This window comes from Perca fluviatilis, chromosome 1 (genome assembly GCF_010015445.1).
Source record: "Perca fluviatilis chromosome 1, GENO_Pfluv_1.0, whole genome shotgun sequence".
Classification (NCBI taxonomy): Eukaryota; Metazoa; Chordata; class Actinopteri; order Perciformes; family Percidae; genus Perca; species Perca fluviatilis.
Window position 1 is genome coordinate 20,033,820 of NC_053112.1, and position 14,741 is coordinate 20,048,560.

General features: G+C 39.0%; 3 protein-coding genes across 6 annotated transcripts in view; all 3 read right to left on the reverse strand.

Moving 5' to 3' along the window:
• Positions 1-19: 19 nt before the first annotated feature.
• On the reverse strand, positions 20-8,265 carry stra6l (STRA6-like). Its single transcript, XM_039810678.1, has 18 exons — positions 8,057-8,265; positions 7,710-7,782; positions 6,922-7,022; positions 6,242-6,372; positions 6,006-6,126; positions 5,662-5,707; positions 5,360-5,476; positions 4,945-5,018; positions 4,306-4,414; positions 4,013-4,166; positions 3,724-3,799; positions 3,464-3,545; positions 3,091-3,139; positions 2,415-2,532; positions 2,198-2,317; positions 1,673-1,836; positions 1,111-1,254; positions 20-803 (listed from the first exon to the last, which is right to left on the reverse strand). Exons 1-18 carry the CDS (start codon positions 8,083-8,085, stop codon positions 526-528), a joined length of 1,986 nt encoding a protein of 661 aa, XP_039666612.1. The 5' UTR covers positions 8,086-8,265; the 3' UTR covers positions 20-525.
• A 679-nt stretch (positions 8,266-8,944) lies between these two features.
• Positions 8,945-10,907, reverse strand: spink4 (serine peptidase inhibitor, Kazal type 4). Its single transcript, XM_039810737.1, has 4 exons — positions 10,750-10,907; positions 10,050-10,081; positions 9,762-9,877; positions 8,945-9,127 (listed from the first exon to the last, which is right to left on the reverse strand). Exons 1-4 carry the CDS (start codon positions 10,799-10,801, stop codon positions 9,082-9,084), a joined length of 246 nt encoding a protein of 81 aa, XP_039666671.1. The 5' UTR covers positions 10,802-10,907; the 3' UTR covers positions 8,945-9,081.
• A 238-nt stretch (positions 10,908-11,145) lies between these two features.
• LOC120565191 (phospholipid-transporting ATPase ABCA1-like) overlaps positions 11,146-14,741 on the reverse strand; it is a 43,675-nt gene continuing 40,079 nt past the window's right edge. For all 4 annotated transcript variants that reach the window (XM_039810701.1, XM_039810710.1, XM_039810721.1 and 1 more), the window contains exon 49: positions 11,146-13,866. In XM_039810701.1, the coding sequence (XP_039666635.1) occupies positions 13,723-13,866 (144 nt within the window). In that variant the 3' untranslated portion in view covers positions 11,146-13,722. The remainder of the gene's footprint in view (positions 13,867-14,741) is intronic.

The window sequence follows — 14,741 nt, forward strand, 5'->3', positions numbered from 1 at the left end:
TACAAAGTTAATTTACTTTTTTTGTTAAATAAAAGCATGTCAATAAACTCAACATGTTTGGCCCTTATTGTGATCGTCATTTCCAGTGTGGCCCTTAGTGAAATTGAGTTTGACACCCCTGGTCTAGACTTTACTGCAGTTAAAACATTTTCAGCAGATGTTTTGGTCTGACCATTCAGATACAGGCAGGGCATAAACACTCTGAACTCAAGAGTGAATACAATTGTATATTCCAGACAACAACACACTTATTAAAACCCTTAAACTCAACCTATACAACCATTTTGTGGCACATGATCTCACAGTTTCTTTAAGTCAAATTCAACATGAGAACATTTCTAAGGATGAAATGAAATGTCTACTGAGCTGATAGAATGGTGACCTAATTATTGACGAGCATTAACTAGAATATATCTTTTCAGTCAGATGTTGGTGCTCAACATTTTGAAATGACATTGAAAACACCACAGTACTCCTTCTACCACATGGGGATCCACCGCCAAACGACTCAAACAATTTTGGATTCTAACCTATATTGTTTTTAACATGATCACAATCAATGGAAATGTCTTCTGCTGGCGTGACTATGATCGCTGGTGGTGACTGTGACTCTGCTTGACGACTCTGTGTTTGAGACGCCATGAAGCAAGCCTGCACAAGTGTGTGTGACTGGGGAGATGATGATGTGTGTACTGATGAAGATGAGGAGAGGTGGTGCTTTCTGAGCAGGATCAGATGAGGGTTCCTCAGTAAGGTATAAAACAACATCCAACGCCTCCTGACCCGGTTGTTCACAGAGGATTCTGGAAAAAAGTAAAAGTCTAATAAACTGGAAGTTAAGAAATAAATAATGATGAAACAAACACACAAATACTAATAACAAAACATCAGTTCTGATGAAGCATCAACAATAAAACTGCATAAATGCAATAAAGTGCATTTTGTGAGCTAATTTAAAAGAAGAAACTATAGTTTGGTCACTTGGTGCATCTTAAAGTTATAAGTAGTTATTTAGTAGATGATTTTTCATGCAAGAGCTACAAACCCACACACACACACACACACATACACACACACACACACAGACACACACACACACACACTACTGACCAGATGACACATTGCTGAATGTGGAGTATGCAGATGCAGTGTGTTTCGCCGGCGTGTTGGAGACCAGCAGTTGGCAGAAACACACCATGACTGGATTGTTATGATAGTGGTCAGCAAAGATCATCCCAATCCAAGTGCTGTAGCCTGGAACATGCAAGAAATAATGTTAGAGCTTAACACCATATATGAGAAATAGCACTGAATTAACAGTATTTCAACAATATGTGTTTGAGGAGTATGCACTGCACGACTGAGGAAAAAATCCTTTTTCTTTGGAAAATGCTGGAAGAAAGATCCTGGAAGAAAATAATCTTCAAGGATGAATGACAATCTATAATATAACCCTGATGAACTACACCAGCATCAAATCATAATAATAATGATGATAATGATTGTATATGTATAGTATGATGAGTCTCTTATCTACTATCACTGTATATAAAAAAGAAAGAGGTTTGGCCGTGACATTTTATGGTGATAAATATGGAGACTTAACTTCTTAAACCCTTAAACCTATATTTCATCTTTGTCTACACAAATTTTGGTTGAAAGTTATGCTTACCGGCATCTATGGTTTCATATCCTCTCTGCATAATGGTCCGGTCTAAGCGGGACACCAGCCACGTTCCCACTACAATGCTGCACAGCAACCTCATTATGCAGTTGCTGATCCCCATCACCACGTTGTAGAAAAAGAAGAAGTAGTTGAAGCAGTGGAACGCCTTCCTGAAGAGGGGGAAGAGAAACTTTGATTTCAAGCTACAGATTTACTTTTAATTATATTCTGTTCCATTAACATGTGACATAATGGATTTTCCACACTGTACAACACACCATCACATACTCTGTCTGCATGTTTCAACAATCATTGAAGCTACTTTACACTACTGAGTAAGTAAAAAAGTGCATGTTTTATGGCTTCACTATCACTCACTATCTACAGTTAGTAATTTATTACTATTATAGCCTTTATGACCAGCACTTTCCCCTTTCAACAATCAATGTTTTCTGGCAAATAAAGGACCTGCATGGGTTTAATAGTCTTATGGTCCACGCTTACATAATACCTATGTTAAAAAGTACCCACCTGTTATTAAGGGCCAAAGGTTTTTGTTTATCAGTGGGAGACATTTTGTCCTGAAGGAAGAAGATCTGAACCAGAACTATCTGGAGAATCACCAGGCCGATGACTAGACCGATGGTCAGACTGAGAGAAACAGGAGAAATATATCAACTAACGTATCAATCAAACCATCCATTCATATACCGCCATATATCCACAACTACAGGGAAAGCAGACTTACAGTATAAGACCCAGGTTGGTGAGCATGATCAGTGCTTTTCCATGCTGTATAGGAAGAATCAGCATATAGACCAACAGCAGAGCAAACAGGAAGTAGATAAAATGGACAATCAGGTAGCCTAAATAGAAAATACAGAAGAGACATCCAATTATTTCATATAATCTCTCTTTATGTTGCTTATCTTCACATTTTACTCACGCAGTGGAACTGTGCTGTTGCTACTGTCTGCTGCGTTTTATCATGTTTCTATTTCATTCTCAAAACTATTCTTTTCTGTGTGATAGGACAATAACAGATATGCAGATATATTCATGCTCCTTAAAAGATCTCAACATGACCACTATCAACAAATGTAATGGCGTAGTAGGATGTTTCTCAACCACCACACGCCTGTAATGAGTTGAGTTGACTTAATAATTGCATCCATTATATGGGCTTGATCACTGAAAAGTTAATAACTGCCTAAAGCTCGCTGTTAATGGATACTTTCCCTCCTTCTCTTCCCTCAGACTTCTGAAAACGTCCCGCTTTTGAGCAACAACAGCGAGACAAATGTTGGGTTCAGTCCCATAACATAGGATGTGTCGATGTACATCTGCTAAGCCGCTGTTTTTGTTTTTTCAAAGAATGCAGTACATGTCAGTTCTTCATGTATATCAGGAGACGAAAGTCTTACCCCACAGTGTAAACGCTATTTGCCAACCAGAGTATCTTGCAATGCAAGCCTGCGGAAATTGAAAGAGAAAACTTGTTTCAAATGCATAAAACAAGAAGAAGAAATAAAATGAGATGCAAACTTATAGCATATTCAGTAGAACCTGCTTGTGGGGTGCAGTGGCCATGTGGTTTATAATATGAGGACCACATTTTTCAAAAATATGTCGATCATAGACTGTGACACAAACATAATGGCCTGGAAACAGTTACACTGCGGCCAATGTCACACTACTGAATGCTGGTTTGGAGTTTAGAGCCTGATCTGAATCTGATTTGCATTCTTGATTTGCATCTGCCTTGTGTATATGTGTGTGTATGTGTGTGATACTTACTACACTGACAGCAGATCTAGGGTTGTGAAACTTTTCAGGAAGAAAACCCTTCTGCCCTTTCCACAGCCTCTTCATGTGTTTTCTATGGCGACAGTAGACCACTCATCTATGTTTTTGTTGTTGTTGTTGTTGTTTTAATACCTGCTTAGGAAATGTCATCTAACTTCCCATGAACTAAATCAGTTTATATACTTCTTTTGGGAGATTTATCATACAATTCCAATACATTTAATTTATTTCAGATATTTTAAGGACCTTACCTGTAACATGCCAAGACATGGAAGCAATAGGCTACAGAGTTGAGAGTAGAAAAGATGGTGGTAGCTAGCCAAGACTCTGGAATAAAAGAAATAACGACAACGTTACTTAGTTTGATTTATGAGGTCTCAGTGTATCAGCGTAGAGTTGATTTTTTTGGCTTTTTCTTATTGGAAATGTTTAGAATTATGGAAGCAGGGCAAATGTTGTGTAAATGTTCTCAAAACTTGTCTGATGTCCACTATGGAGCATTAATCACACAGACTGTTAGGGGGGAGCAGACCAACTCACTCCGAGCCACGTCGATGAATTCTTCCAGCTGTGGTATCATGACTCCGAGAGCTTCAGTCTGGTTACAAGACGTAACCAGCTGTTTTAGTGTATTCTTCCACCTGTCTATTTGGTCAAAAGCCACATTACTGAGACTGTAGTCTACCAGGGTCAACTAGAGAAATGACAATAAGGCAAATTAATACCTACAGCAGAGCCACATATAAGTTGTTCATGTAACACTTTTCCAAAACAAAGTGTATGGATGAGACGTTTGGTTTACATAACTTAACATAAGAGAAGTCTTGCTGTACCGTATACAGGCCTATAAGGGATATGATGACAGTGCCGATGATTCTGTTGGGAAACTTGAAGTAAGGGTCCCACTCATACACTCTGCTCTGGAACCAGCTGAGGGTCTTACTGAACAAGAGAAAGGAGTGTCAAATCAATTGTCTCTATATATGTACGTATGTGTGTCTATAAATAACTGTGTTGTGAGAAGCTGACTCCCAAGTCTTGGGCGTTAGTGTCTACCAGGAGCACCTGAAAACACCAGACTGGACATGAAGTCACTGAACTGCATGACCACGCAACAACAACGTCACTTTGAAAATAGATAAGATTTGAAAGACATGGGTTTAATAGTGTAAACAGATAATAGTTCCTGCAACTAATCTGACTCAGAAAATCTCAATGTCCAACTCTCCATGTTGAGTTTAATATTTTACTGAAATAAATGATATGTCGTCAGTGAGTGAAATGTAGTAAAAACAAAAGAAAGTAATGTTATGTTTATGAATACATTTAACTGTTCTCAATTTTTGGTAAACTGGTTAAAAAAGTGCAGAAATAGTGGATCCCTTTACAAGAGAAATAACTGAAAATACCTAGTTGTACAAGGGACACTTGAATACAGCATTGGTGAACACGTGCATGAGTGTGTATTCTACCTGTGTGCAGGTGTTTTCCTCAGCAGTCTCTTAACATGCTGTATCTGGTGTTTTTCAATCAACTCTTCAGGGTCCTGGCAGCAGATTTAGCATGTTAACAGTCATACAGAGTTTATTATTCAGAAAATTCAGTTATATAATGATTGCAGACCCTACTGGGAGGGAGAAGAGAATGCAATAGAATACAATGTTTCGTATAAATGTCTTAAAGGTCCCATGGCATGAAAATTTCACTTTATGAGGTCATAAGGAGCAAGGTTACCTCCCCTTTCTCTGCTTTGCCTGCCCAGAGAATTTGGCCCACCCATGAGAGAGAGACATCATGGCTTTCAAACAAGCAAAATGGCAGTTGGTCAAGGCCACACCCCCACCCTTTCCCCCCCCCCCCCCCATTTCATACATTAGGCATACTGACCTCCTGTTCCACTATTTGAACAGCTTTAACCAGCATGTAAAGAAATCGTCCCAAAAGGAAGATGAGGGAGAGGATGCAGGGCCACTGGACAATCCACCTCTGGTATTTACCTAGAATCTTTAAAACCACACACACAAAGTCAGTCATTAATTATTATTTAGTTTCAACTAAATACCAACAGGCTAACGCTTCATAACTGAATGTGTTTTAGAGCCTCATTTATTTAGGTGTAGGAAGAGGCTGGCTCCTTGTTAGAAGCAACAGGCACATTACATTTACACTAGCTTACACTACTCACCTACCTTACCACTGGGACAGGTGAATGAATCCCAGACTGTAACGACGATCCTAAAAAAAAAGCATCGAGACATGATGTATTTTCAGAGACTATTAAAATGTGATCATCCACATATCAACCCATGTATCTATTCATCTAGCCAAACTTGTCTTCTTTACTTTTTTTTATTAATGTAAATTATGCTTCTGTTCAGCTTTTAACTGTGAGTGTGAATGCTAATACACTCAAACTCAAGTAACCATCATATACATTTTTTTTATTCTTTTTTACAATGTTGTGTAAAAGACACACACTAGTGAAGGAAACCCTTTCCTGTACTAATTCACATTTTGAGACATGTACATTTACCAGGCCAAAGAGTAGCATATTCCCAGAACTGCCCCAGCTGCTCTGAAAGGTGTTGACAGACAGGCAAAGAAAGGGAAATAGACCAGGCCCACCTCTAAAGCTCCAACCAGATACACTATAGCTGAGGAGAATAATCAGGAAAACATTACATCCGTCAAAGTGTTTATTTCTTGTATCTGCAAGGTACACAGGTTCGAATATAGAGCCTGAATAACAATGGCAAACAGTGGAAGTACCTCGGGCCCAGGCCGGGACAGAGAAGGGGATGTAACGTTCAGAAAAGAGCAGAAGGACGCTGGCGGACACGGCCCCAAATGCAAACCCATAGGACCAACGATTACTGAGGCTGCCTATAGTATCCAAAGGCCTGGGACACAGTAATATCATTAAGACAAACAAAGCCACATTGCTGAAATATATCAGGCTGATATATATCAAAACAGTATGGATAGATGTTACATGATTCAGTTGCCTAACAACTTCAGCAGTGAATTTTAAAGCTTTAGTGCGTAACTTTTTTATAATAATCAACGTCCGTTACATTCAAGCCATTGCCAAATGAGTTGATTCAAAGCTAATTAATAAAACAAAACACTCTCTGTATTTCTCAGCATGGCTATGTTTAGAAATTGGTGTCGTCCGGCGACTCTCGTGCGCAGAAACTCGAGTAAAGATAATTTTCCTCTTCCTCTTCTCTTTTTTTTAATCCTCTGTGTCCTCCTTGGCTACGTAGCAACTGTATGGAGGAAAGTCATGGAAGGCTTGTATCATGTGGACGCACCGACAGAATTGTTGTCGTTACTCAGAATTGCTCATGGGGGAGACAGAAAGTATGCACTATAGATTCAAATACTTTAGTTGTGATAATGAAAAAAATATCGTTGCTCTTTTTCTTTTGAGATTCCTAGCTGCTTACACCACAATGGCAAAACGTCCCCGCAGGAAGGGCAATCTGTGATCGATGGCCAGTTTCTGGGCTCTCTTCTGGAGGAATGAGAGCACCCCTACAATCACAACCTGAAAAACAAGAAATCAATACATAATATATCAACAAAACTCAGTGAATTGAGAGGCTATCTTGTAAAAACCAAGGTCTCACACTTTGTGCATCACCAGCCTTGCAAGTGTCCAATCAAAGTAGTTTTGATCAAGCTGCTGCACCTACCTGCTTACCTGTTTGTTTTTTGTTTTTTATTTAATGCACGTTAATTAACATAAGCACTCTAGTCCAACATGTGAATGTGCCAGATATAACCATACAGGCTAATTTTCATCTGCAGTCCCTGGCAGGTTGATGACATACATAAGCACTTCATTGTAGATGTAGTGGTATGTGTTGTGTTGCAGTTTTTGTTGTCGGTATTCCAAGACACCCTTCATCATTTGCTTATATGGTGAACACAGAACGGCAATTTCCCACAGTTGTAAATATAAGATGCTTATGGCATTACCATGTACAAAACTATTCCTTTTCCTTGCTGTCCTGTGGAAATCATGTATCTCCAAATGTTGTGATCTTTAATGTTTCAGGAAGACTAAGGGATTAAGTGTTTCTGGTTGAGAATATTTACCGGTCGGTTTTACAGAACAGGAACCAATAAAAATTCATTGTATTGTATCTGTAGAAATTTACGGAAAGCCGTTTAGTATGTCAACTTTCCAGCCAAATATTCATATCCCCGGTAAAATAGATGGACAACTTACTGCTGGTATGAGTGAAAAGTGCAGGAAGAGCTCAATAGATATTCCATTTTGACAGTCCTTAATGGTGGAGACCCTGGAGAAACAGGACATAACTATAATCTAACTGATCTGAACTATAGGGCCACAGAGCAAACTGATCAAACAGGGTTAAAAATAATGAATAGGCTATACTTCTTAATGCATCAATAAGATCATTGATTGTTCGTTGATTCCAAACAGCTGAAATCAGGTGTAGTCCTAAACTCTTCGTAACATGACCATGACGAGTAACAGCTGCTAGTTACACAATAAAGAGCAGGATCGTAATGCTAGTAGCAGTGAGCAGAGTATTTGCAGTCTGTACTTACTCATGTTCCACTCGGTTTCTTATCATCATTGGTAAGTCAGTTCACTGAAGTCTGAAACGCTTTGTTCCTGCGCTAAAGATGAGGGAAGTGACTGGATATACTCCACTTCTCTGTTTCCTGGTTTCAACCATGTGACTCACACACTTGACCTTTGACCTCAGGATTCAACACTTTATGTCTCTGTTTTTTTATGTCCTCTCTCCCAGTGTGTTGCTCTGTGCTTCTCTTGCCATTGCATTTGCTCACACTCTCTCTGTTTGTCTTCATCACACACACACACACACACACACACACACACACACACACACACACACACACACACACACACACACACACACACACACACACACACACACACCTGAACATTATTGACCAGTGTGTTACCCAGTATAAGGAGTGTAAATATTTGTCTTTCCCACATATAACCAACCGTTCATTTACCTCCTGCCTTCACTATCAAAGGAATGTTTTTTAGATAAATCATTTCCTTTAATTTTTTTCCCTTGCCCTTGTATCACCTCCATTGCAAAAAACAAAAACAAAGCAAAACATATATACTAGTTGCCTTTCCTTGATTTCTTTTATTTCTAGCATATGTTTAACTCCTTCTATAAATATGATCCAGACAACTTTCTTGACTGGAATATGGATTTTTTTTTATATATATATATTTTTGGCATTTTTTTTTATTTGTATAGGACAGCTTAGACTTGAAAGGGGAGAGAGAGGGGGAATGACATGCAGCAAAGGGCCGCAAATCGGAGTCGAACCCACGGCTGCTGCGTCGAGGAGTAAACCTCTATATATGGGCACCCGCTCTACCATGTGAGCTAACCAGGCGCCATGGAATATGGATTTTATTGACAAAAAAAAAAAAGTAACAGATGGTTGTTTACTGCTGATATACATTTATTACTCATTGCATTGACAAACATTTAGGAATTGTAATTTCACAGATCCATGTTGGGTCGATAATTAGATCCTGATTGGTCACCCCATAGCGGTGACATCATCCCCTGCGCAGGTCAGCAGCTTTCCTCTTTGGCAACCAAAATGTCCATCTTGGTTGTTCTGCAAAGAGGATCACAACATGACATTGCTGCGATTCATTCTGTTTTGGTCAGCTGAGATCTAGTTCAACTTCGTATCAATGTCAGTGATCAGAGTGAAAGTAAGGCCAGTCAAAAGATTTTTTCTGGGAAATCACAACTTATATGAAACTGTCTGAATGTGGGAGTAGATTCCAGCAACAGTGTTTAAGTTAAAGCCATCACTGAGGATTTTAATAAAAAACACGAAAGAAGATAAATAGAGACAGAGACAAAGAGCACTTTATAGAAAGAGTCACTTGCTGTGTGAAATTGTTTTGCCAGTATTTTTTCAATACAATGCAAAATCATCGCTTGACATTTTGTGCTTTTTCAAGATTTGGTTATCAGAAAAATGACATATCATTATCTAGTAATGACTAATGGCCACTAGCTCATATCCTGTAAAGACAAAGAGATGAATAAAAGACAAAACTGTAATGCTTCCAGTCATTTAAAATCAGCCGCTCCTGTTAGCCAATCAAGGTTCGGTATTGTGACTGTAGTCCTTACATTCATCCACCACCAGAGGCTGACTCCAGCACCATACAGTCGACTTGGATGATGTTGAGCTAATGTGTGAATGCCATGAGAGTGGAGCAGCTGTGTGTACTCACTGTCTCCGGGCACACAAGGTACACTCGTTGGCATAGGTGTTTCCATCGCTGCCGCACACGGGAGCGAGGTTCAGAGGGCACGCCATGATCTCCTCACCAAAGTTAGGACAGGAAGGCTGCCAGGAGATACACACAGGATCTGGTTTCTGGTGCGACTTCTCTCCTTTCATTACCTCATAAGAATGTCTCAGAATACATGTTTATACATAATTCCTTCAATGACACAGTTTAGGTATTTTTTTCATTCTCATTCTCTCACACAAAACACCTCCTATATGCAGCACACACCTTTCTCAGGAATCCAGAGTTCTCCCCTGCATCTGTAAAGAAAGCAGATGACTCATAAAACCATAAATGTCTAAATAATTGACTCCATATATCATAAATTCTTGCCTACATGCAAATACATGAGAATATTGTTAGCATGTTAAACTGACCGAACACCCAGAGACTCAAATTGCATGAATTTATACTGGGATGAGCAAAGGTCAGTATTCCACCTTTGATACATTTTAATATAGTCCCTGTTATTGATATTTCTAAACAGTTATTGCTAATTGACTATAAGTAGAGTATATTACTATGTAACATTGACATACAGTGCACATGATTTTATGTGATATCCCTACATGTGAGTATACTGTATAAAATAATGTACAGTGCCCAGCTAAGCCTGCAAACAAGTATTTTATATTTGTATATTTCTCTCAATTTCACTTTGTAGATATGTTTTTTTTTTTAAACTTTGAAATCAATGTGCCTTTTTCGTTGTTGATCACTGTAAAAAAAGCCACATCAAATCTCCTTTGACACAATTTAGTAAGACAATAAAACATTGACACTTCCAATGTGGGTGACTTCTTTTAACAGGCACTGTTTGTTCATTCAATGGCAACTAAACAGAAATCCCTCAAAAGACATACACGTTAGCAACCCTCAAACTAGAATGTAAAAATAGCTATAAAAAAAGTGTGCTTTTCTTTGTTACCTTCAGCCACACAGATGAGCAGCAGTCCCAGAAAAACAACTCTTCCAATCATGATGTTGGTGGATGAGTAACTAACAGAAACTTCTGAGCGTGTTGTCCGTTTTTACTGTCAATATAACTGGGGGTGGGTGTGGGTGTGTGTGTGGGAACACAGCAGGTGAAAATAGACACTCAAATGCATGCACACTCTAGAAACTTATAGTCATCAGCGCGCATGCGCGCGCACACACACACACACACACACACACACACACACACACACACACACACACAGAATACATTTCTTTTGTTGAGTCATTAACTACAAACTTCCATTTAACAACAAGGTTTTTTGTGTCTACTACACAACTAGACAAACATGCAAAATAATCAAATCAGGAGAGTTTTTCTTCAAAATGTATGAATTTGTTTATTTATTAATGTAGTAACTATACACAATTCGTAACAGACTCAAACAGCTGTTTAATACTTAAAAATGTAAACAAATAATAATATTGAGCACGAGAAGAAACCATCACCACCGTAATTCTGCCCTGCATGTCTCTCTTTATCTCACTTTTTCACTCTCAATCACGTCTTCCCTCTCGATTTCAAGTTTCAAACAAAATGTTTTAATTCAGTGGTGTAGCTTCATTTTGTCTGAATTTTACCTGTTATCCAGTGCAGAGATTTGATTTTTAAAGTCTAATTTACCATAACTGAAACCCTACTTCTACGTCTTTGACACAACAGGCTATGCAGTCTATAAAGTGCTGACATTTAGCTGAGGGTTTTGCTGCGTTCCAAGATTTGAGAGAGAACCCGTAATGACAATCTCGCATCAATTTAAACCCTGAATACAATTTCTTTTTGGGGATATTCTATAAACTGTAATTGACGTGGTCCCTGTTTATGTTGTCTGGCTTGTTGACTAGCTCTGGAAAGATAACTGTGTGTGAAGCATCTCAACCTCATGTCTAAAAAAATTACTGAGAGTTACTGACAGTACAGTTAACTTCAGTGTGGCAGCTGATTAATGTGGACTGACGGAAAGATGAGAATTTGGCAACATGACTAGAAGATAGAAAAACTAAATGAGGTAATGTGCTAATATGTTTCGAGCTGCTAGCAATAGATAAAGAACTGAAATCAATGCACAACTTAAACTTTACAAAACAGTTGCCTCCTCCGTATTATGCTGGTTTGATCAAAGATATATATTCAGCTCCATTTGGCACAGATACTGTTTGTTTACTCCACCGATAATGTTTTTTTTGACTCGACATCACAAAGTTGCTACTGTACATAACATCCACATCGGTGCTGGCTCAGGTCTAAAACACTCCCATCGTGCCCCCGCAGGCGAAAAACACGTTACTGGAAAGGTCACCATCTTTAGATCCCACACGAGCAGACTAGCTGTGAAACTGTCTTCGTCATGTATGAGAGCTACAGTTTTACCTACAGGAACATTTCCACCTCATCGCCAAAAATCCCATTTTGATACAGAACAACAGAACTTTGGATTTGGACTCCACATATACATATGTGCCAGTAATCCCACAACAATGAAGCACAATTCAGTCGTCTCCAGTTCTTTTACAAGCCGATCTGACGGCATGCTTCGGCACACACGCGCACACACAGAAGCGCTGATAGTCCCGTTGTGTGGCCCAGTGGAAAGCATGCAGTATATATTTCCAACTTTGAGAAACCAGTCAAATTTCTTCAGCAACTTTCAGCTTTCTCTTGAAGTCACAACTGCTAAGTTTGTGACGGTCATCTTGCGTCCTCTCTGATTAGCCTTCAGTTCCTTTGAAGAGAGCAGGAAGAGTAAAAACAAGCCAGTACAGCAGACTGCACATCTTGTACAGACATCAAGTAACCACAAGATTTTTTTGTTTTTGACAATGAAGGACACAGTTTTTATAAAAACAGTCAAGTTTCATTCATCATCTTCACAAAAAGCCCCCTTTTTTGTGCTTCGATGTATGATGGTATCTGTTTTATACATTCATGGGCAGCCTACATACATTGTTGTTGTTTTTTGTTGTTTTTTTAATGGAGTGCTCAGATTTCTCTCTCCACCATGATACAGTATAGGCACTGTGCTAGACAATGTCAAGAGCACAAAGAACATTAAATAAAAAAGACAACTTGGTTATCAATCTCAATTATAATCCAAACAAAGAAAGAAAAACTCCATAGAGGTTAAGTTTGTCTATTAGAATTAAATTATCTTAAAAAAAATCAATCAAATTAGTAAAAATTAATATGTTGCTTGATTGTGACTGAAATCAATTGGATTGTAAATGATGGTTTTACCATCATCTGCATGATAAAACTGCGATTGGTAATGAAGAGAGATCGAGAGAGGTTTGACTCTGAATAAAAAAGTAGTCAGCTCGTCTTATAGCAGCTGGCAGTGAGTGATCTGAAATTTTTGTTTCGTTTTTTTGCTGTCGTGATGTCACGATACAGAGCAGCACATACACAGTCCCACTGACTACTGCTAACTACTTTTAGGAACAGGGATTAAAAACTAGAGATATTTCCTTCCATCGTGCCCGATGCCGAGCCCATTGAGTGAGTAGCAGGGCTACAAGCTTTCCAGTTCAGCGCAGCATTATAATCCTGCTGTCGCTTTAAGTCTTTTCTTTCTTTCTGTCCATCTAGTGAAGGAGAAGCACCGGTCTCCAAACCATCACAGGAATCATCTTCTCATCTTAAATATATTTATATATATTTCTTGCATTGATTTGCATTGGGTTTTCATTATTTCAGTGTCACAATACCTGCAGTCTCTGCCCTGTCAAGAGGCTGTGCGCTGAAATGCAGGTCCACTGAAAAATGATAACAATTAAAAAAGACTAAAAAATAGAAAATAAAAAAATGAACAGAGTTTGTCTCCCCTGCAGGTTAGTGGTCCATATTTTCTGGGTTGGGGGAGGGTGGGTGAAGCAAAGCAACTCCCACTGATGGTATGTTGTCAAATCAGACACAGCTCTCCCTGGTCTTGTTGTCTGTGAGGAAAGTGTTTAGCTTGGAAATGTCCACTACCACAGCGTCCAGTTTGTTCAGATGGGCCTCTTTCAAATGGTCCTCATCACTTTGGTCCTTGGCGAAATTTACAAACACCTGCAGGAAGGGAAACAAGATGAGGGAGAAATTAGCATGAAGGAGAAATTAGACTCAGCCTAAACTAAAGTCACAATCCAGTTATAGTGAGATCCAGAGGTGGAAAGTATACAATACATTTACTCACGTTACGGTTTTGAGTAGTTTTGTTGTGTATATTGTATTTTTCAAGTAGTTTTTAAAATCGGTAATTTAAATTGTACTCGATTAAGTTTTGAGAGAAGTATTGTATTTCGCTACATTACAAATCCCATCCGTTACTGAGTACAAAAAAAACTCTAGCTAATGAAAACAGCATTTAGGCTGCCTACCAGGCGCCAAGTCTTTCTGTAGGAGATTGAGAACGAGATGGAGGTGGATCAGCCGAGCGACGACGGTTCAGAGACTGTTTCAGTAGAAATGCTAACTGAAACATCGAATTCTGCTGCCCAAATCAATGAAAATCCTTGGCCTCATTTGAAAGACTGTTTTTCTGAAAGAAGAATTTCTCCCATCTAGCGGTGAACTTGTATATGACAACCAACTGAATATTACTTTCTAGCCCTTCCCATTCCGAGCACATTTCAACTCCTACGGTGGCCAAACCCGAAATTAGCTCTTAGTATCTCAATTGTTTACACGCAGCTTTTCTAGCCACTCCAATTCAGGTCTTGTTGCTTTGCCTGTCGCGTTGTCGTTTTAATTCTCTGTTTTGCTTCCCTGGTGAGTAATCTCCCCCTGGCATTCTTCACGGTGCCACTGAGTTTAAAAGCGCGAAAGGCGGAGGTATCTCCCTCTCTGGCTAATGTATTTTAAAGACGGAGGCGCTACATGGCGGCCGTCATTCGAGCGACTCGCTCGTATGTATTCTGAATGATTCTAAATGGCAGATTCTA

Bases quoted from the DNA above. Each gene is read 5' to 3' on its own strand.
- stra6l (XM_039810678.1), bottom strand. From the start codon at position 8,085: ATGATGATAAGAAACCGAGTGGAACATGA. The intron at 7,023-7,709 runs GTAAGTTGTCCA...CTTGTTTTTCAG, and splicing joins ACTTTTCACTCATACCAGCA to GTTGTGATTGTAGGGGTGCT. The intron at 1,837-2,197 runs GTGGGTACTTTT...CCCCCTCTTCAG, and splicing joins CCTTTGGCCCTTAATAACAG to GAAGGCGTTCCACTGCTTCA.
- spink4 (XM_039810737.1), bottom strand. From the start codon at position 10,801: ATGATTGGAAGAGTTGTTTTTCTGGGACTGCTGCTCATCTGTGTGGCT. The intron at 10,082-10,749 runs GTAACAAAGAAA...CTTTCTTTACAG, and splicing joins GCTCATCTGTGTGGCTGAAG to ATGCAGGGGAGAACTCTGGA. The intron at 9,128-9,761 runs GTGAGTACACAC...TCCTCTTTGCAG, and splicing joins ACCTTGTGTGCCCGGAGACA to AACAACCAAGATGGACATTT.